Source organism: Neltuma alba, unplaced genomic scaffold, assembly GCF_004799145.2.
Source record: "Neltuma alba isolate B1F8T4 unplaced genomic scaffold, ASM479914v2 tig00012743_pilon, whole genome shotgun sequence".
Classification (NCBI taxonomy): Eukaryota; Viridiplantae; Streptophyta; class Magnoliopsida; order Fabales; family Fabaceae; genus Neltuma; species Neltuma alba.
The window spans coordinates 445280-467274 of record NW_021637159.1 but is presented as its reverse complement, the minus strand read 5'-3'; the positions used below and the strand labels follow the sequence as shown (position 1 = coordinate 467274).

The 21995-nt window shown below is 35.2% G+C and overlaps 1 protein-coding gene, 1 non-coding gene and 1 pseudogene across 2 annotated transcripts; 2 read left to right on the top strand and 1 right to left on the bottom strand.

The window, feature by feature from the left end:
- Positions 1-896: 896 nt before the first annotated feature.
- On the bottom strand, positions 897-11181 carry LOC114730521 (chromosome transmission fidelity protein 18 homolog; annotated as a pseudogene).
- Positions 11182-12496: 1315 nt separating this feature from the next.
- On the top strand, positions 12497-12658 carry LOC114730577 (U1 spliceosomal RNA). Its single transcript, XR_003738841.1, has one exon. It is a non-coding gene; the product is annotated as a U1 spliceosomal RNA (small nuclear RNA).
- Positions 12659-16859: 4201 nt separating this feature from the next.
- Positions 16860-18733, top strand: LOC114730534 (putative vesicle-associated membrane protein 726). Its single transcript, XM_028917617.1, has 5 exons — positions 16860-17049; positions 17844-17985; positions 18081-18201; positions 18300-18362; positions 18544-18733. The coding sequence occupies exons 1-5, from the start codon at positions 16860-16862 to the stop codon at positions 18691-18693; spliced, it is 666 nt and encodes a 221-aa protein (XP_028773450.1). The 3' UTR covers positions 18694-18733.
- The last annotated feature ends 3262 nt before the right edge of the window (positions 18734-21995 follow it).

Below are 21995 nucleotides of genomic sequence, written 5' to 3'. Positions count from 1 at the left end.
CTGTGTTCAAGCATATGAACTTTGGTCAAACAGAAGACCCATATAACCTACAAAATCTTCATTTACATAATTGCGGAAAGCACAACCATCACACTAGAAATTCACGAATACGAACAGGCCTCTTGACTGCGTTTGTAAATCCCTGCGTAAGGAAATAAAAGTTAAACCTGGTGTTCTTGTACAACAATAAAAAATAAAAATGAAGAGCCTCGTGCTTATGACATATTGCTTTAATACATGATGAGATGAAAGCAATTATCCATTCAAGTTGGGCGATCAATAATTCAGTAACCTTTCATGACCATCCTCCTCATGTAACTAGACAACTAAGTATTACAATAAATACAGTTTCAGTCAGCTGCCAGAATGATGGAAAACATGAAGACTCTTCTCAGCATAAAGAAATAACTTAAATGGAAGGTCTGGATACCAAAACTTCACTCACAGTTTTGAAAGGAGAGTGTCGATACTTATCAGCAAGGTAGAGTGCAGTGTGAACATGTTACTTTAGCAATTACCCGATAATAGAGGGGTAGCAAGGTTTCAATGAAGAGCAGAGAATCAACACGAATTTAAGTACAGTTTTATTGCATCAATATCAAAAGCAAGATTTCTATCAATGGACCGTTTACTGCTATTGATTCAAATGTTTCCCCCCATTATCCTTCAAAAAAGCAGAATGTATGCTATGTAAGATTATTTTCCAGGCATATCCCATGCCCTCAAATGATTATCCTCAACACCACGGAAGATTATCTGTCAATTTAAGTACAAGGATAAAATAAATATGTACAAAACTTAGAATCACATTCATTACCAAGAACTCCATTAAAATAATCGCACCATACCTCGTTATATTTGAACAGTAATGGGTGTTTGAACAGTAATGGGTGTAAAGCTTTCTCGGAGATTGCTTCTTTCTGTTCAGTTCTATCATCACTCTGAACACTTTTATTATTCAACTTTCTAAACCTGCTCTTGAATCAAAGGAAGATCCACAGAAATAAATAAATATAATTATCAATAAAGAAAATCTTAACATATATGTCCCAGAAAATCTTAATTTACTTTGGCTTTAAAATAGTACAAGACCAGAGGCTGTCATAAACTGATTTTCACAAAGAGTAGTTCCTTCGTCAGATTTACAGAGATTTAATGTATCATGCCAACGGTGAAGGCACATGAAAATTAATTACCTGATGCTCCTTTTCAATAGCTAAAATATCATTCCATTTTCTTAACATTTAAATGGGCAGCAAAACTAACACACATAAATTGCCGCATATGGATTGGAAACGACAGCCTCTGATGGTTTGACGTGAACATGTTCACTTATTTAAAAAATAATAATAATAATAACAATAACACTAAACTGATGCTAACAAATCACAATAATGATGAATCAAGGTTTCAAACATAGAAGCATACATAGAATCTATGAGGAAGGGTTACCTGTCAAAGAAGGAACCGCCGGATGGCATTCTCATCCTTCCTGTGCTTTTCAATTTCACACTGTCCGCTGCCCCTTTATCAGGATGCGAATTCTGGGAAACTACGGTGGCATTTCCATTATTTTTTCTTCCTTTTATGACATTACTTTCGCTTTGAATGTTTTTAGCAGAAATTGCATCTGCATGAATGATCTTGGATGATTGGGCATTGCTAGTGCCAGCCTCAATGAATTCAGGCCTTCCACTGCTACTTCCATTTCCTAAAGGCCTATCAATATTAACTCGCAAGATCTTTTGCTTTTCAACCTGTAACACGCGAGCTTGTGAGAAATTTGTACAAGACTGAAAGACCCCTCAACATATGTTACCAGATTTTAAAAGGAAAAATGTGAACCAAAAAATGTTCAGCATTATACTTATTGTGGCTAAAGCAAAGGGTAACAATCAAAGTTTGCCAAGATCTGCAAGAAATCCCAGGGATAGAAGGGACTTGAGTAACATTTCTAAGAACTCGATAGTTGTCACATTTCCTTTATATTCTTTGCTGTTTATGTTTCATCTTCTTTTAAATTTGATTCCCGGCGCAAAATGACCTACAGCCGATGGTAATAAAGCAATGATATTAAAACGGGAAGCTTGCCATAGACAAGCAGAATAATTTTTCCACAACATTTATTTCGTTTTGACTTGAGAAGAAATTTTATTCGAAGGAATGAATAGGAGGAGGAAAGAATATCTTCCTCAAGCAAAGCAACAAAAAGAAAATAAAACTATAATACCAGAAGAAGGGCATGAACTCACACCTCATGCACAAGAATCTGCTTGACAGCTAGAGCAAGCACATAATGGCTTGAGGTATAATCCTGCATACAAATAGAGAAAAAATATTTAAGTCAGAACCAGATTAAGGTACTTAACATGATTGAACCAAGAAGTTGTGAAAAATGCTTCAAACCTTAAAATTGACAAAGTCGCAGATTGGGGGATCAAATGATAGTGTTAAGTGATCTGCTACTTCATGTCTCAGACTATTCGACAGCATATCTGATTTCATGTTTTTATATGTTACAGAGTAAGATAACATTGTGCTAACTAATTGAGCAAGGTCATTTTTCTCTTTATCAGACAGTAATTGTAACGCAACCTGAACCAAAAAAAAAAAAAAATGAAGCAGTCATCAGAATCTCAGGTATCAATCTAAAGGAGACTAATGACAAGCACATTCGAAGAATAGGTGAAGCCCGTGAGAACTCTGAAAATCTGCCCAACTACAAATCACACCCCTCACGGGCTACAAGTCTTTACACAAGTGCCATGAGTATAAAAGTCCAAGCCCCAGTTGAAACTCAATAATCCTTATCCCAATAAAAAAGAAATATATAAGAGCAAATGACAAAATTAAATGCAAATAACAACTAATGATAAAAGATAACTATCAAATAAAATTAAAACCAAATAGTTCCCAATAATGCTAAATATCCAAAATATCTAAAAATCCTAACTAATCACTCTTTCATATCCATCATTTCTCCTCTGTTTGAAGAATTGGCTCCTGATGAGTTAAATTCTTTGAACCAAACTTATCAGGTCTTTTCTTCGGCAAGAAAGAATTCCATGTGTACACAGTAAAAGTTATCATTCAAAAGAATAAAGTAAAATACACAAGAATCAAATGCGCAAGTATACTATACCTGCCTTTTATTGCTCTTTAGTGATTGTAAAGGAGGAATTAGGAAAAGGGAATAAACAAAATAACAAGAAAAAATATTAGCACTGGAATAAGTGAATCACCGGTTTTATAGTCGGAGGGGACAGAATATGTAATAATGGAGAAATTAAGTCTTCTACAAACGTACTAGCTGAAAAGTGCCTAGCAATATATGGCGGAATTTTGTAGTGCCAAGTATTCAAAATATCCATTTTTTCCGCCATCATTGCTCGATACCTGAACATCCATATACAACACTGTAGTAAGGCAACACAATTTCCAAAATTAATATTAAGTTCTACTAGCACAAGATATACCTTTGATAGGACCTTGGCCATTCAATGTTCGGCTTCTGAATTTGAGCTACCAGTCGATGTACAGTAATTGCTACAGGTGGCAAATAAACTGAAGAAAAGAAAGAGAGAATGAAGAGTGTGACTTCATTTTTGCAATAACTAAACAAGGGTGAAGTAGTCTTTTACCCTGAAGCGGCATTTGTTGTGTACGCATGATATATTGATGCAGTAGATCAGAAATTCCAAGACTATTCAAGCACTTGACCTTCAACCAGATAGCGTTCAAAGTCAAGCATCCCACAGAATATATAGAATCACTGTAATGCTCAATGGATAAATGCTTACAGTCTTCTGCATCACTGGGTCATGATAATTAAGATGTAAAATGTTTTCATGAATTCCATCAAGAATCAAATCATAATCACCACTGCACATTAATCGACAATACTAATGAGCATATAATTACTTTGAACAAAAAGGATACATGATTTACACAATAATTTATTTATGACCTACCGGCTTGATACAAGGGAGTACAAGGAGTTGACTTCAAAAAGCATGCTATTGTGAGATTTTCTTTCTGTCTTGGTTTTTTTCCTTTGAAAAACCTGAGGAGAATAAAAACGTCCAAGGAAAAACGATGTTGAAATTCAATACTCTGAGACTCTTAATAGCAGGGAAGGGATAACTCCAACAGGCTCTAGCAAATCACCTCCTTCCAAATGTCCAGAACATTCTTTGACATGTCTTTCCGGCCAACCACTTGAGAACCAATATCAAACTGAGACATTAAAGCATGTGATTGTTGAGAAAGTGCTATATAGATAAAAAGTTTTGCTAAAAGATAAAAGACAGTTCTTTTGCGCTATTAAAAGTTACTCTACAATTCTAAGAATTAGGGCACAAAACCCTTGAAAACCCACTGATAGCATCCTTCATGACCTTAACTTCAATGAAAAATATTATCGCAGCTAAAAACGTTTTCTTTACAATCAACTAAAGAAGCCAACATTTGACCTGTTTTAGACGTATACTCCATCTAACTTGTTAGATAATCCGCTAAGTTTTTCAAAAACAGACATCACTGAATACTAGGATCAGAATAGACATTCTTTCTCTCTATTGTAGTAGTTTTAAGGCAGAAGTTTTGAGGTAAAAAATGGAAACAGATATTTGTGATTAACTAGCATCATCCTATAGCAGACAAAAGTCACTCATAAATACACAAATGAAAATTATAATCATTGCAAAATGCTACCGCAACTGCATGTTAGGGTTGATCCGTTGCTTAGAACAAGGATATTTCCATGCAACATAATCATCCTATATCTATGAACAAATCCTAGAATTTTCTTCTGAATTGCTTGTTCAGATGGAAGTCTTACCACATTGAGGGCTTCTTTCTTCTTGCTGAGAAATTGGAGGGTATTTAAGCATGAGCGTATATCACATTCTGTAAAAGAAAACCAAGAGAAAAAGTGAAGAGCCAGATAATTATAAGGATAGCTTGTAGAATATGAGTCGCAAAAGTCATGATAACACCTACAGTCATCACCGAACAAAAGAATTAGCATGGGTTGTCTGTGCTTCATGTGAGAATGATTTTAACAAAACAATATTAACTAAATTAACTTTTTCATTCAATTTGCAAACCTCAAAAAAGGGATGAAAGAAATAAGAAACCGACCTGTATATTCTGCTAGGGCAGTAAGTGCGATGGCATTAGCTTTCATCCCCTCCTTGTTACATATATATTAAGCCTGCAGCCATTAGTAATTAAATAAAGAAACTATATGATAAGCAGAAAAAATGCATAGAGAAAAAAGCTTATTAGATGTCTCGCTAGGCACAAAACATGGAAATTAGAACCCATAACCATTTAACCACCTTGGTTTAGCTTTATTACGATCCAACTATACCCAAACATTTGAGATAATGAATATGAAGGTTGAGTCATTGGGTAAACTTCTGCAAGTATAGATTTTTGTGGGTCAACACAAAGATAACCATTAATCCACTCATCATCACCTGATTCTTTATGATTGTGAAATAAAGGGTTAATACAAACTTTGATCCTTCAAGTTTGTGATCTTTCAAATTTTAAACCACAAATTTTGGTCCCTTAAGTTTCTTTTCATTTGAAACATTGGTCCCTATAATCTAATAAAAACTTGGACCATTTTACCTCTAAAGAGACCAAAACCTATGATTTGAAATTTGAAGGACCAAAACCAAAACGAAGGCAAACTTAAAAGACCAAAGATTATATTAACCCGTGAAATAAACTAATATAACCTAACAAAATCCGAAATGTATTGATAAAAAAAATTATAACATCTATAATAGCTTCATGAAACCTATGTGGGTGAGGTGAGTTCAAATAGAGTTGGTTTTATCAATACAAACAAATTCAAAATGAATATTAGAAAAATGGTGAAATGATCCAAAGGCATCAAAAAGTTTCACTATATGATTTAATATATAATTAAAAATATTAGGCACGTAATGTGGGTTAAAGGGTGGGTAGGGGCTAACACTAATAAATAGGTCATGGGCCATTTGATAGCCTATCAAAAGTTTTAAGTGGATAAATGATTAGACAGTTCACAAGTGATCAAATCATTTGCCACCCATGCCTACAAGTAACGTTAAGAAACTACTGGAGCAGGAAGAGACAACATTCTTGTGACTGACCCAGTGTAATTAGAACCATAACCAAATCAAGTGACTCAACTACTAGTTCATACCATAAAATACAATAAACGATAGATTTCGAATAGTAAAACTACACCAGAAACCTTTTTTTTTTGGGGGGGGGGGTGGATATTAACAGTTAATCATCACCTGCTTACCACGCGACTAACTGTTGGTTGAACAAAAATGTGAACCCTGTAAATAACATTTTTTCCCAAAATAAACGCAAAGCATTAAATACAACGGAAAACATAGCTGGCATAGAAAATAAGCTATTAGCATGAAACCGGAAGCCAATTCATGAAAAACATTCTGGTGGGAAAAACTTAGTCTAGGTTAAAGAAAAAAAAAGTGAATTATACAAAACTGAACTGAGTGCTCAAGACTTACTTTGCTACCTGACGCAATGGTCTCAAGGCAGGGGCATATAGGTCATTGCAAATGCAAATTACCTGTATTAACCGTCCATGTTAGTAATGCAAATCATTATTATCTAGTGATGACGTAAGAGAATATGAGCATATAAATCTCACCGGTCTTGAAAGTGATGCTTTCTTATGTCCCTTCTTCGAGGATCTCCTTCCTGTTTGCTCTTTCACCAAATTTTCCTTTCCCGCATCAGGCTTCTTTTCAACAGAAACCTGCATGGCATAGAATACTTAAGCTACATGAATTCCCACAATAAACATTTTCAACAACAGTCCATTCTAGTACGTTTTGGCAGAGACAAGGTGCATAAAGTTTGGCATTTTGCGCAATTAATTTATAAGAAGAAATTTCGTAGGACAACAGAAGAAATAGGAATTAGTGGGAAGCCAAGAGATCCACTAAAAAAATGACACAGGGAAAGGTGTTAAAAGTTTAACGAAAATGTGTAATCTTTTCAGCTTCACATATGAGAAACGGAGAGCCAAAGAGAAGATAGGTGCAATCCTAAAGATAACAAAGCAGGGACAAAGATAAGCCCTTGAAGATGCAGGCACTTGGCTCCAAAAAGATATACCAGACTCGCAAAAACAACTGAAGCTTTATCATATGTATATTCCAGATTTACTACCAGGAGTGATCTGACTTGTACAAGCTGTAAACTCCTTGTAAACATAGTTGTGTAAGTCAACATTATCACTAAAACATTCTGAATTTCAAGTTGTCTTTTTCTATTTTTGATAGAAGAATTTCAAGTTCTCTTCAATTTAATCAAGTTTTGCAAGAGTAACAAATATGTAATCATAACAAATATGAATCCTGATCATGACAAACGTGAATTTACCTGTAGAACCACATGAGGATGCATAAAACCTTATCAGGCATTCCTTCTCAACCTTATCTTCTGATTTTGCATTATATTTGTAACGATGAGGTATGAATGCAACCAGTGAATGTATGAATCAATAGTTACATGACATGACCAAGCAAGATTAAACAAGCTTGATTAAAATACGAATTTTAAACATTCAAGAAGCCAACCAAAAAAAAAAATGCTCAGCATGACTACATCAAAGTCTGATTAGACAAGTCTTATTGAGGGATATCAGTGATGGAAACAATCTACAAATTACCATCTTTAAAAGAACCTCCACAGCACCCTTTCCATCTGAAAGTGCCCCATCAATTTCATCCACCACCTGAAAAGAAAATCATGAAGTCAGTATTTTTTCACCTCATGCAATGCTGCTTGCTGCAAATCAAATATGCTGGAAGTCATAGCCATACCAGGCATTTTGGTCTTGAATCAGACATGACAGAGTTCATCTGAACCACATCAAGGATCTTTGATTCAATTGTTGATGTACTACGATCATCGCTAGCATTAACCTGCACAATGGAAAGCTCTTGTTTTGTGTACTAAAGTCTTAAGAATAAGATAAGAGAGATAAAGATAGATGGTAAATAGTAAAAAAGATTAAAAAAACAGAAAAAATAATGATATGAAAACCGTACTGATTTAAAATTTAGTTCGTTTTGTTAAAAAACTCACAAAACATATCATACATATTTTAATTAAAAATGACAAATATAACATAAAAAAAGAATTCACATATACATAATTATATTAAATTATTAAAAAAAATTGTTTTTGATAATTTTCAAATTCAATCTGTTAAAGCAACAGCAGCCAGTTCATTCATTTCTTGACTAGATGTATCTAATACTGTGATATGAAAGGACAATACTGGCAAAAGGATTAGCTCCCAGGTCAACTGATCAAACAAGCTGATCTGATCTAGTTTCAAGAACCATGGTGATAACAACCACTGAACAGCAGTAAGATATAATCCCAGTTATAAAAGTTGTTTGAGAACAAAAGAACCACCAAGCAATTTTACATGATTATGTCAAAGACCTTAAAACCAATTGTCACAGTAATTATGGAATATTATAATTTCAAACAAGTTGTAAAATAATTAAGTATAACCAATCAAATGATACTAAAAGCATAAGACACCAGCAATCATATGAAATTTGGATACAAAAGCAGATCAGGGAAAAAACAGCTATGCAACTTGAAAACTCATGATTTTGCATGTTCATAACATTATAGATCCATACCTCCACCACATGATATCCACAATGTCTGGCAGCTACATGTGCAAGTGTAGTTTTTCCAAGACCCGGAGGACCGCAAAGCAAAAGGATCTGGAGTTATTATAAATGTGAAACTTTAGTAACCAATGTCTTTCAACAATCATTACTTAACCCAACATCATAAATAACAAATGTAAATTAACCAATAAAACTTCTGCATAAAAAGAAATAGAAGCATACAAATGGAACATATGGAGTAACTAAAAAATCATACTTAAAGCTCAGAATAAGGAACTAGAGGGGGACGTTTAAAGTCATCAAGACCTTACAACCTCAACAAATGATAACCAGTATTACCTTCTGCTCTGGTGGGCCAGTATGCTTTGCTTTCCTATTCAACATATCCTGAACACTCTTTGAATTACCACTTTCTTCCATACTTCTAGAATTTTTATATCCCTTGTTACTCCATTTTGGGCCTCCACCCATTCTTTGAAATTTTGAATCTAAAGGTTTCTGATTTTGGACAACAGTAGAATGTCGTTTCAAAGCAGACAAAACTTCATCTGATGTACTGCAAATCTCAGATCCAAATACACTAGAATCCCACTGCTTCAACCACAGAAGTACCTGTCCTAGGACAACAATCAAACCAATTAGGGTCAACAAGCACCAAGGAAACAAAAGAAAATAATTTTTAACCAGAACATTTGCAATTAACAGCGTTCGAAATGCAAATGCTAATTATGTACCTCACGATTTGTATGTTCATCACTAAGAAGCTCAGTGAATGAATTTGGTGTATATTTATCTACCCAAAGTTGCTCATGGACAATTGGTGTTTCAGGAACATCCGGAACATTTTGACATTCAGAACTAGCCTTCAATGTCTTCAGCAACATGAGAATTAGCATTAGATATATCATAAGTTATGTTTAATGAGAAACTTCAGAAGTTATTAGAGTAAAAAACCAAATTTATAGGGGCTTCAAGCTAAGAACAGACAATTTCAGAATGCAAACCTTAGTGAAAGCCTCCTGATCCAATTTCTCAAATAGAATACCAATGGGTTCTAATATAAGACCTACAAGCAGCAAAAATCCAAGTTATCAACTGCATCAAATTAGAAACTTTGAAAATCCTGAACACCTTTTGGTATGCATATGGTTTTCCTGTCTAAACATAAGCATGACATTAAATGAAGTCTACATTTATGGGTCCCTTATCTAAAATTGCAGTCTGTGCGGTCAATGCATTCACAGTCAGATCTCTAAATAAAAAACAAATATGAATTTTGGAAAAAAAAAAATCAACTTAAGTTGCTAGAGTATAAAGGCAATATGAGGAAATATTGTGATTCATGAGAAGCAAGAAGACAATGGCAGAGAACCAGACTAATTTTGCTTCTTTAAGATGCAACGTATTACTATCCCCCCAAAAAAAATGTTATCAACCTGGAAGCATCTAAAACTCTTCTGATATTCAATTGAACCAAATGTATTACTAGAGAATTTCAATGTTACGAAATTTGTAACTGAAGGCCATAGTAAAAAAATGTGAACCAGGGACTACACAACAAAAACAAAAAACAAATGTTCACTCGCGTTCAGATTCAAGGTTTGACTACTCATGTCATGTGCATAGTTCATGTGTTTGATAGACCGTGTCTTCTATTGATTTTCAAAAATAATCTATCCATGATCATTATCACAGAGAATCAAAACAGAATATCAATCAAATCCAGGCCAACTCTCTGTTTTTGTTTTTCACACACAACAGATGCTTATAATAACCAAGAGGTCGCATGCCTAATGACCTTAGATGTCTTGGAGAAGGCATAGCACATATCATATGATACTTTCACTTCAAATATCTCACGACGGCTTCCAAGGTCCATCTCTGCAAAGCTTATATGGTGCACAGGTGCAGAGAAGATGGGCCTTGAAAGATAATGAACGTAATGTGTCACTGGAATGACAGTGTATGAAATCCTACCATCAGTATTTGCTCTCACATCCAGTTTCTTCAACCGTTCCTCCCCTTCCAACCTGTCTAATCGCGCATAAACCCTGTCGCCGTTGGGTGCAGTGATCGGCATACACTCTCCATCGATTTCCGACGCATACCTGGATAACATCTTCTCCTTCACAAAGCTCGCTTGCTCAGCCACTGCAGACTCGCTACCCTTGGGTGGCGAGTAACGAAGCCAGTCCTCATCAGTCGCCCGCGCCGACTCGTCAGTCCTGCACCTTTTCTCCACTGAGAGCTCCACAGCCTCTGAAAGCGATCCATTCGGACTAACCGACCTCGATCGCTTATGGCCAATGACTTGAATTTCAGAGTCGAATTGACGATCCGGGGATGATGGTGGTTGTGCTGGTGGCGGCGCTTCTTCGTCTTTGTAAGGGCAGGGTTCCGGTGGCTCCAGGTCTGGGTAGTCTTCGAGAAGACGCGCATTGGACTCCAGCAATTCCAGCTCTTCTGGAAGTGGAATGTCGATATCCATGTCCATTTTGAATTTGAGATGGAAGACAGTCACCAGTGAAGAGAGAAACTTGCAGATTTCAGCTCGGAATAGGCGAGACACCTGCCATCGAGAAAGAAGCGGCAAGGAATTTTTTTGGCGGCAAAAGGAAGTTGCGAAATCCCGAAACTACCCTTGTTCGAGGAAAAAGAACTTCAGCCGAGTAATTATCGGAGAAACTAGAAATAAGTAGCAGCTTTAAACATGGAAATAAGAAATTTGCAGTCATCTACAGCTCTTCCTTCTCCTATGCCAACTACTATGTCACCATCAAGATTGTTGATAAATCATATTTTTATGCAAGTACGAGACCTTGCCTTCAAATGATAAATTTTAAATTGATTGCAGAGAAGAGCTTTTTTGTTCTTTTTAGCTTCTAGCAAACGGGCCCATCGTCTCGACATTATCGAGTTCTTTTTCAGTTTTTCATTGAATAGTAGGGAGAGAACTCTGTTTCTTTGGAGAGTTCTGCCTCTCTTTTTCCTTGCTTTCCTCCCAAAACACTGACCTCTATCGATCACCATCTCCCTCTTTTGCCACCAATCACTTTGCCTTCATCTAACCCCCACCATCATCTTCCTCGGCTTGGAGAGATCAGTCTCTCTTTTGTACCATCGCCTTGCGACTGTTCAACGCCACTGTCTTCTTTTTTTCTGCTGTGTCACTGTCTTACACCGCCATTGTTTCTAGTTCTTTGCTGCCACCATCAAATTCGCACCTCAATCAATCTACCATCATCGTCATTTCAGCCTCTGCCTTGCTCTATATTCCTATTCCTAATATAATATAAAAACAGAATGGAAGTGTAATATAAAAGGGGACATTGGCTCGGGGAATACTTTTTTGTGATGAAACGAGGCGACAGGCGTTCAGCAAGATGGGGTCGAAATTCTTGTTGATGGTGCCTCTTCTCACAGAACCACGCTCTACTTCAGAAGTAGTGGGATCCTTAGTTATTCGACGCAACGTTAATGTTCAGGCGGACTCCTTTCTGGCTAGACGGGCATTCTCTGTTGCTCCAGGACTTCACTTCTTATCAGCAAGGGAGTTCGAAGAGCTTTGGCGCCGAGGAAACAATATTTGAGCTTGCTGTCGTTGTTCCTCCCACTTTTGAACACAGGGCACGTGGAAGCCTAGTTTCTCGCGCAGGCGAAACATGACAGAATGGCGCGCGATCGTCAGGAGTTCACACGGCAGCATCCAAGTTGAAACATTCTCTTAGTCCCACATCGTCAAGACCAGAAAGAGGCAGCCACTGGGCAGAGTATAAAATAGACATAATGTATCGTTTCAAGACTTACATACCTGGACGGAGCCAATGGGTGATCAAGAAGGCCCATGGCTTAGGTTGGTGACCTCCATTGCACGTATGGGAGGGGCGCCACCCTAAGGTCTCCCCAAGTGGGAGAGCCTACGTCGTAATTTGTGGCAGTGGGGCCTGCATTCGTGCGGCCCCTCCCTGAAATAATCCTAGCTTCACTATGAGATTTTTGTGTGGCTTTTGGTTGTCAATTGATCGACAGGCTTCGTTCATTTGTTTCTGTTCCGTGCGTTTTTGCGGGGTCCCATAAAATGATCGATTTATTTCCACATGATGCTGGAGTGAGCCCAGTTAATAGGCCCAATTGTAATCAACCACGTCTAAGTGTGGCTCGCTCATGTAAGGCTAAATAAAGTGGAATTATTGCTCAGTGTCACACCGCATCAAATATTATTCTTTAATATAAGATTTTATTTGAGTTTTATTTTGGGAAAATTGTAAATAAAGACCCTCCAATATATAAAATAGCTATCAGGGACCCTGAATTTGGAAAATAGTTTCAAAGGACCCGGTCCCAAATTGCAAATATGAAATGATGGTAGAATCTCCAAAATGCCCTCTGTTTTTATCTCTTTCTTCCTCTCCAGATCATTTTCTTCCCGACCTTGCCTCCTCATTTTCCTCTCTCTCTTCGTTCTCTCTTTCCTCTCCAAGTTTCCTTCCCTCTCCTCACTCTTTTTCCAAAGTATATGGAACTCACAATGTCTTTCGGTGGTCCTCTCCTCATTGTCATCCCCCGTCACTTTCTTCTTATCTTGCTTACCTGCTCTTTCGTCAACAGTGAAGCCTCTTCCATCATTCTCTCTGTTGCTGTGGAAGGAGAGGAGAGTTGGGAGTTTGAGGGAGAGTGACAGTCATTTGCAATGCTTGTAATATTTGCTTGCAATGTGTGCGGTGATTGCTTGGTGCTGAGACAACGCCCAATAAATCTGGATTTTTATTCTTCATTTCTATTTTGATTTTCAGTTTGTGTTCGTAATTGAAAATAACGAGTTTGATAAGTTGTTGAAAATAACAAGTTGACAAGTTCTGATACCCAGTTCACGACAAGTTCAGTAATGCGAATAACAAGTTTAGCAAGGCGAATAACAACTTCTGATAAGCAATTCATAGAAATTCGAGTTTCTCTGTTAAAATGACAGCATTTTCAGATTTCTTTAGCAGATGACAAGTTCTGATACACAATTCATGACAAGTTCAGTAAGGCGAATGACAAGTTTAGTAAGGCGAATGACAACTTCTGATAAGCAATTCATAGAAATTTGAGTTTCTGTGTTAAAATGACAGGTTCCCAGTAGGTTTTCATACTTTTTCCTGTTAAAATGACTGGATTTCCACATTGATTTATTAAATGACAGGTTTACAATAGAAAATGACAAGTTTTTATAAGATTTTTATGTTTTTTTTGCTGGAATTACAATTTGCACATTTCTGACAGCAACAACTTCTGATAAATACGAAATGACAAGTTTAGAATGAAAAATGACAAGTTAAGTATAGCAAATGACAAGTTCCCACAATGTTTTCATACATTTTCATACTTTTTCTGCTAGAATTACAATTTGCATATTTCTGACAGCATCCACTTCTGATAAACACGAAATGACAAGTTCATAATGAAAAATGACAAGTTAAGTATGGCAAGTGACAAATTCTCATAATGTTTTCATACATTTTCATACTTTTTCTGGTGGGATTACAATTTGCACATTGCTGATAGCAATCACTTTTGATAAACAGTAAATGACGAGTCCACAATAGCGAATGACAAATTAAGTATGTAAAATGACAAGTTCCCATAATGTTTCCATACAATTGTAAATTTCTCTGTTAAAATAACAATGTGCAAATTTCTGACGGCAAACACTTATGATAAACAGTAAATTACGAGTCCATAATAACGAATGACAAGTTAAGTATGTAAAATGACAAGTTCCAATCACGTTTTCATACAAATGTAAATTTCTCTACTGAAATAACAATGTTCAGATTTCTGACAGCAACCACTTCTGATTAACATCTTTTATCATCAACTTCACCTCTCATTTCCTCCTAATGTATAAAACTATAGCACCAGAACTCTCATAAGCCCCTCAAGAAGCATGCTCATATCAACACCGGTGGCAAATGCACTACAATGATCATATCCACTCACAAGTGCATCCTCAACCATGAAATCCCAAATATAAATTGTCATATCATATGAACAAGAAACCATCAAATTCTACATATAAAGCGAGAACTTTATTCGTTTAGCACTGTATTTAGGACTCGTTTGTTCCTCACATACCACACCTTGATCAATTTTTCCACCGAAATACAATCATCATACTTGATTTCCACAATTTAGAGCTTGTTTGCAATTAGCAGAAGTGGGTGCTGTCAGAAATGTGCAAATTGTAATTCTAGCAGAAAATGTATGAAAACATTGTGGGAACTTGTCATTTGCTATACTTAACTTGTCATTTTTCATTCTGAACTTGTCATTTCGTATTTATCAGAAGTTGTTGCTGTCAAAAATGTGCAAATTGTAATTCCAGCAAAAAAAGCATAAAAATCTTATAAAAACTTATCATTTTCTATTGTAAACCTGTCATTTGATAAATCAATGTGGAAATCCAGTTATTTTAACAGGAAAAAGTATGAAACCTACTGGGAACCTGTCATTTTAACACAGAAACTCAAATTTCTATGAATTGCTTATCAGAAGTTGTAATTCGCCTTACTAAACTTGTCATTCGCCTTACTAAACTTGTCATTCGCCTTACTGAACTTGTCATGAATTGTGTATCAGAACTTGTCATCTGCTAAAGAAATATGAAAATGCTGTCATTTTAACAGAGAAACTCGAATTTCTATGAATTGCTTATCAGAAGTTGTTATTCGCCTTGCTAAACTTGTTATTCGCATTACTGAACTTGTCGTGAACTGGGTATCAGAACTTGTCAACTTGTTATTTTCAACAACTTATCAAACTCGTTATTTTCAATTACGAACACAAACTGAAAATCAAAATAGAAATGAAGAATAAAAATCCAGATTTATTGGGCGTTGTCTCAGCACCAAGCAATCACCGCACACATTGCAAGCAAATATTACAAGCATTGCAAATGACTGTCACTCTCCCTCAAACTCCCAACTCTCCTCTCCTTCCACAGCAACAGAGAGAATGATGGAAGAGGCTTCACTGTTGACGAAAGAGCAGGTAAGCAAGATAAGAAGAAAGTGACGGGGGATGACAATGAGGAGAGGACCACCGAAAGACATTGTGAGTTCCATATACTTTGGAAAAAGAGTGAGGAGAGGGAAGGAAACTTGGAGAGGAAAGAGAGAACGAAGAGAGAGAGGAAAATGAGGAGGCAAGGTCGGGAAGAAAATGATCTGGAGAGGAAGAAAGAGATAAAAACAGAGGGCATTTTGGAGATTCTACCATCATTTCATATTTGCAATTTGGGACCGGGTCCTTTGAAGCTATTTTCCAAATTCAGGGTCCCTGATAGCTATTTTATATATTGGAGGGTCTTTATTTGCAATTTCCCCTTTTATTTTGATTCTAAATATAAAATTTTAATTTATTTTGTTTTTTATATTTATGTAATTTTTTTAAGATAGTTTTTTTAAAAATGTTAATTCTAACAAATACATTTTATTAGTAAGAATATTTTAAGAAAAATAATAATTATTTATTATAAATAACTAACTTATACTACCTCCGATCTTTAATATAAGATCTCGTTTGACTTTTAGTTTGATCCTAATTATAAGACCTCAATCCATTTTGTTTTTCATATTTATACATTTTTTTTCAAGATAGTCTTTCTAATGATGATAGTTCTAACTAATACACTTAATTAGCAATGATATTTTAGAAATGACAACACATATTTATTACAAACAACTAACTTAACTTACTTTCTTAATCTCCTCAAATTAATTAACTAGGTCTTATAATTAAAATCGAAAGTAGTATTTTTTTTTAATCTTCTCAAATTATTCAATCAATTCTTATAATTAGTACGAGTTAGTATATTCATAATTGTGAAAACAACGGCACAACATTGTGAGTTAAAATGAACGAGGACCGAAATTGACATCATCAGGATCGAAGGAACACAAGCACAATCAATCCTTTACTATTTTAAGATTAGATGCATCACCTTCCATCTCTTTCCGCATGTTTCTCATGGCTCAAACATAATTTGCTCATCCATGCAAAGAACGAAAATCTCTGTCCATTATCCCTCTCTCTCTCTCTCTCTCTGTCGTTCTTCTGCTTTCCGATCGATCGACTCTGTAAAATTCTGGGATTCGTTGGTTCGGGGTTGGGGTTTTTGAAGATATGGGACAAAAATCTCTGATCTACAGCTTCGTTGCTCGAGGCACCGTGGTTCTCGCAGAGTACACTGAATTCACCGGAAACTTCACGACTATCGCCTCTCAATGCCTCCAGAAGCTTCCTTCTTCCAATAACAGATTCACTTACAATTGCGATGGTCACACTTTCAATTATCTCGTCGAGAATGGCTTCAGTACGTTGCCTTCATATTTGGAATCTTCATAATTATCAAAAATGGTTCCCCCCCCCCCCTCGTGGAGGTGATCTTTTTATTAAGATCTCTCATTTTCCCTTTTCCTCTTCGGGGTGATTTGCTTTCGGCTGAGGCATATATATGAATATATGAATGGCTGATCCTTTGAACATGCATGGATGTGGTTTCATCTGATTCTTTGTATTCTTAAGTTAAATATTTGGCTAATTTGGCTGATGCTTCTGATAATCGTGCATGCGTTAACTAAAAAGTGTCTGAAAAATAATGGAATTGGAATACGAAGTGAGATTTTAGAGACAAAAATTGCCTTTGCTTGATCGAAATTCCGCTGTTTTCTCTCACTACTGATTGAAATATATGTGAAACATACTTATCTTGTTGAAACTGAGTATAGACATGTTTTGATTCCTCATGCATTATGGTAATCATAATATTTTTCCTTATTATGAGCCATTAAATAGACATGTTTTGATTCCTCATGCATTATGGTAATCATAATTTTTTTCCTTATTATGAGCCATTAATGCTATAAATTTCGTATGTTTTGGAAAGTTCTGTACACACAGATTGAATTTCACGAGAAGTAAGGAAACCTAAGAGGATTAGTTTATTTAATGTACACAATGGAAAAAAGTCATTGACGAAGAATGCATAAGCTATTCGTTGTGATATGTGTTAGAAAAGCAAGGAATAAAAGATGAATGATTTGAAATGTACCTTGGTGGCATCGAAAAGTGATAAAAACGATGATTGACTTGCTGTTAATGTGGTAGCCTATTGTGTGGTGGCGGTTGAATCTGCGGGAAGGCAGATTCCCATTGCGTTTCTTGAGCGCATCAAAGAAGAATTCTCCAAAAAGTATGGCGGAGGTAAAGCAGCCACTGCTTCAGCTCGTGCCCTCAACAAAGAATTTGGGTATATCAATTATCACTGATTAAGTTCAATAAATCTCCATTAATTATTGTTTAAGGCCGTTAATTAGAAGAGAGTTGATGTCTTATAATTTGTAGGCCTAAGTTAAAAGAGCAAATGCAATACTGTGTGGATCATCCTGAAGAGATTAGCAAACTTGCCAAAGTGAAGGCTCAAGTTTCTGAAGTCAAGGGTGTCATGATGGAGAACATTGAGAAGGCAATAATTAACATCCTCAATCAATTAGTTCCCATGCTCTAAATATTTTATGCATCGTCATCGTACAGTGTCTCAGATCAAGAGATTTCTTTTCACAGGTTCTTGATCGTGGAGAGAAGATTGAATTGCTAGTGGATAAGACTGAAAACCTCCGTTCACAGGTTTGCTCGTGCATTAAAGCGTATATAGCCATTTTCAATTCTTTATTCGTACTTAATCACACGAATTTGGAAAACAGATTCAAGATAAAAAGATTCTTTTATTTGAAAAAAGTTTATTCCAATCATATTCAATACTAATGAATGATTTCATGGATTTGTTAATGTTGGTGAATACGTGCAGGCACAGGATTTTAAAACGCAGGGCACAAAGGTGAAGAGGAAAATGTGGATTCAGAACATGAAGATGAAGTTGATTGTTTTTGGTATTGTAATTGCCTTATTTTTTATCATTTTTATGTCTGTTTGTCGTGGCTTCAGCTGCATAAGTTGATCCTACTGGCTAGTGTTGCTTCTTGTTTCTTCCCCAACTATCCCATTCAGACCCATTACATTCATTTTTGTCCCTTACACATACGTTTGTGCTGCCGTTTATTTGCAACTTCTGTGGAATATGATCTTTTGTTGTTGGCTTTCTCTCTTCTTTTCTATGCTAATCGGTATACCTTCCTGCTCTATAAGCTCCCCCCCCCCCAAAATTTTTGCTAATTACTTTATTTAGAGATATGTATATGCAGAGAGAAAATCACGTTCAACCAATTCAAAATTTAAAAAATTGATTGGCCAAAAAAAAATGATAGTCACTAATCTTTAAAACTAATGCTCCTTTAGGGGGAAAAAAAAAAAGCGTGCGACCTAATATAGTCTCATTAATATAACAAAGGCATTTCAAGCTTATCATTAGAGAAAATATCATCACAACATCAACAAACCTAAATTTTAAAGCATGAAAAATGTATACTAATGATGGTAGTAGCCGTAATATTTATTTTCAGGCGAAAAAGGTCGTAGTGATTTAGTTTTATAACTATTGGGGGAGATTTTGATTTTAAAGATATTTTGGCTGTCAATTTTATAGGCCGGGCATTTTTATAGATAGTGCTTTTTCATAAAATTATTTGAAATCTTTTATTTTTAAATGATCAACAAGAATCCAATTATTAACAGATTTCTTTTTACGGTTAATCTGAGAATTGTGTGGACATTTTGAATGATAAACACCTATATCAAAATCGCAAACGGTTTGAAAGTTAGATCAACGTCGTCTCGTGTTCATAGGCCCTCGCATCATTTTTAGTCAATCAAAACAACCTGTCATCAACTGAGATACATATAGCTTTAATATCTTCAAACAAAAGAACCTATAAGATTTTTGTTCCTGTAAGATTTTTGTTCCTCCTCCATCTAATTTTAATTTTAAATGAGAGACACATATAGTTTTAATATCTTCATTTAATATGATAATGATGTTAAGTCGTCCCATGAAAATGTTTAAATGCCAATAAAGCCTCGGGAAACGAGAAAAAAACATATTTAGATCTTGAAAGACTTTAATCAAATTAAAATTTTGAGCATACTTTTACCTTCTTCTTTTTTCAAAATAAATAATCTTCCTCCATGGTCACTGGTCAGAGTCATTAAAGATCCATTTGGATTAAGGATAAGAAAAATAACTTATTTTCAATTTGAATTTGATTTTTGGAGGTAACTCCCTTCCCCTCATTTGGTTGGTATATTTTTTAAGGAGGGGAGGTGAGCCCCTTATTTGGCTGGTATATTTTTTTAAAAAGCGAGGGGCTCTAATCCCCTTCCTTTTCCTTCCATCCTCTCTTCCAAAAGTGAGTTTTGAAAGAAAGATGAGAGATAAAATTTTATATTTTAAAATTAACCTGAATAAAATATTTTTATTCTTTTCTTATCCTTTTGATTTTTAATATAGATGATATATTCACCCATGCATCTTTTTCACATGGGTCTTTTTATTTTGGAAATGTGGATGTTTACTTTAATTGCAATTTATACTAGTAGACAAGTTCAATCTAACTTTTTAATTTGGTTTTTAAAGAAGGTTGGTTTAATTAAAAATATTATAATTATTGTTATTCTGAACAAAACTAGTATATAATTTGTGATTGTAATTTTTATGCAAGTTTAATAATTTTTTATTAAATTTGGCAGATTGCATTATACATATTTATATTTTGATAGAATAAGGTATCATTAAAATCTCTCATCTTAATTGTACAAGGTTAGAATAATTAATTTTTTATTAGCTCCCCTTCCTTCCCCTTCTGAACCAAACAAGATATCATTAAAATTCCTCATTTCTCCTCCTCTTTGTTAAAATCTCTCCCCTTACTTCCTCCTCTATGCCCTCTCCTCTTTAGCTACCCTTTTTTTTCCTCTCCTCCCCTCACCTTCATTAAAATCCCTCCTTCCCTCCCCTCCGTTAAATCAAACAGAGTGTTTGGGTTGAATTTTATAAAAGTTAGTTTATAAGAGTTAAGTTGGGCAAAAAGATATTTATATTATGATTGAATACAAGTAAATTTAGTTTATAAAATTATCAAAATGAATATAACTTTTATTAAACAATGAAAAATGATTCAATAAAGGAATACAATGAATTTAATAAGTCTCGCTTGTAAAAAGGAAGAAGAAAGGAGCAGAGATGAAGAAGTAAGAAAACGAAATGACCCGGTATGAGACAGAACTAATAGTGAAGAAGCGATGGAGCTGTGATGTCTCGTGGTAGAAAATAATGAGCGTGGGAGAGAACGAGCGATTTGAGAGAATAATGAGAGACGAGTGAGAGAAAAATGATCTAACAAATAACCATTACCTTAATGGTCCACCAATCATATGTCATTTCAAAAGCACCTCAAATGAGCTAAGGAAAATCATACTTTTCAATCCCACTTTTGGCTCATGAGTAGGAAGGGCCAAAAGCTCAGCCAAACAAACTCTAATTTTTCAAATATGCTTCTGGTAAAAATAAATAACTTATGAACCTTCAATTGCTGAGCCAAACAGGCTCTTAGAGCTTTCAGCAATTGATGAATTGTTTAAAAAAAGAGCGGCTAAATTGGGATTTGATTCAGCAATTTTTGATTCTCCAAAAAGTAAAGTTCTTAGTATTTTGAGAGTATATTAGTTTAGTTCTAGTTTAGCATATAATGAATAGTGACTCAAATCTTGAAATTGACTGTGTGGAGGGCACATAGTTATTAATTTTGGAATTTTTAATAATAAAAAGCAAAGTCATCATTTTTTAAGGATATTTTATTATTTAGTTCTGAGTTCTCTTCACAAAGCAGTTGTCATTTTTTAAATTTTTTTAATACAAAGATTTAGAGGATTCATCAGGACCAAAATATGCCTCCAAATTCAGAAAGTATTTATAAAAGTATTTATAGATCATCACCAACAAGATTCTCATATTAAGAGTAGGATTATAAAGTTTATTTGCCATTTTTCAGAAATAAGTTGTCATTGTGTCAAAAAAGATGACTTAGGAGTTGTTATTGCGTCAAGGTAACCATAAAGCTCCTGTTTGATTAATACTTCTCAGAATATCACTTTCCGTCCAACGCACCGAAGATAAATCTAGTTATTTATGAAATAAGTTGTTATTGCGTCAAACAAAAAAAAAACAGAGGGAAGGGAATTATAAGCCGAGTGGTTTTAAAGTCTTTCGAAAAAAACAGCATGGCCAAGGCCTTCGGTGATCCGCGCTAACCTGTGAAAGTAATTTGTAAATAAAATTAGAGGAGCATTTTGTGGTACACTGGTACT

Bases quoted from the DNA above. Each gene is read 5' to 3' on its own strand.
- LOC114730534 (XM_028917617.1), top strand. From the start codon at position 16,860: ATGGGACAAAAATCTCTGATCTACAGCTTCGTTGCTCGAGGCACCGTG. The intron at 17,050-17,843 runs GTACGTTGCCTT...TTAATGTGGTAG, and splicing joins TCTCGTCGAGAATGGCTTCA to CCTATTGTGTGGTGGCGGTT. The intron at 18,202-18,299 runs GCAATAATTAAC...TTCTTTTCACAG, and splicing joins TGATGGAGAACATTGAGAAG to GTTCTTGATCGTGGAGAGAA.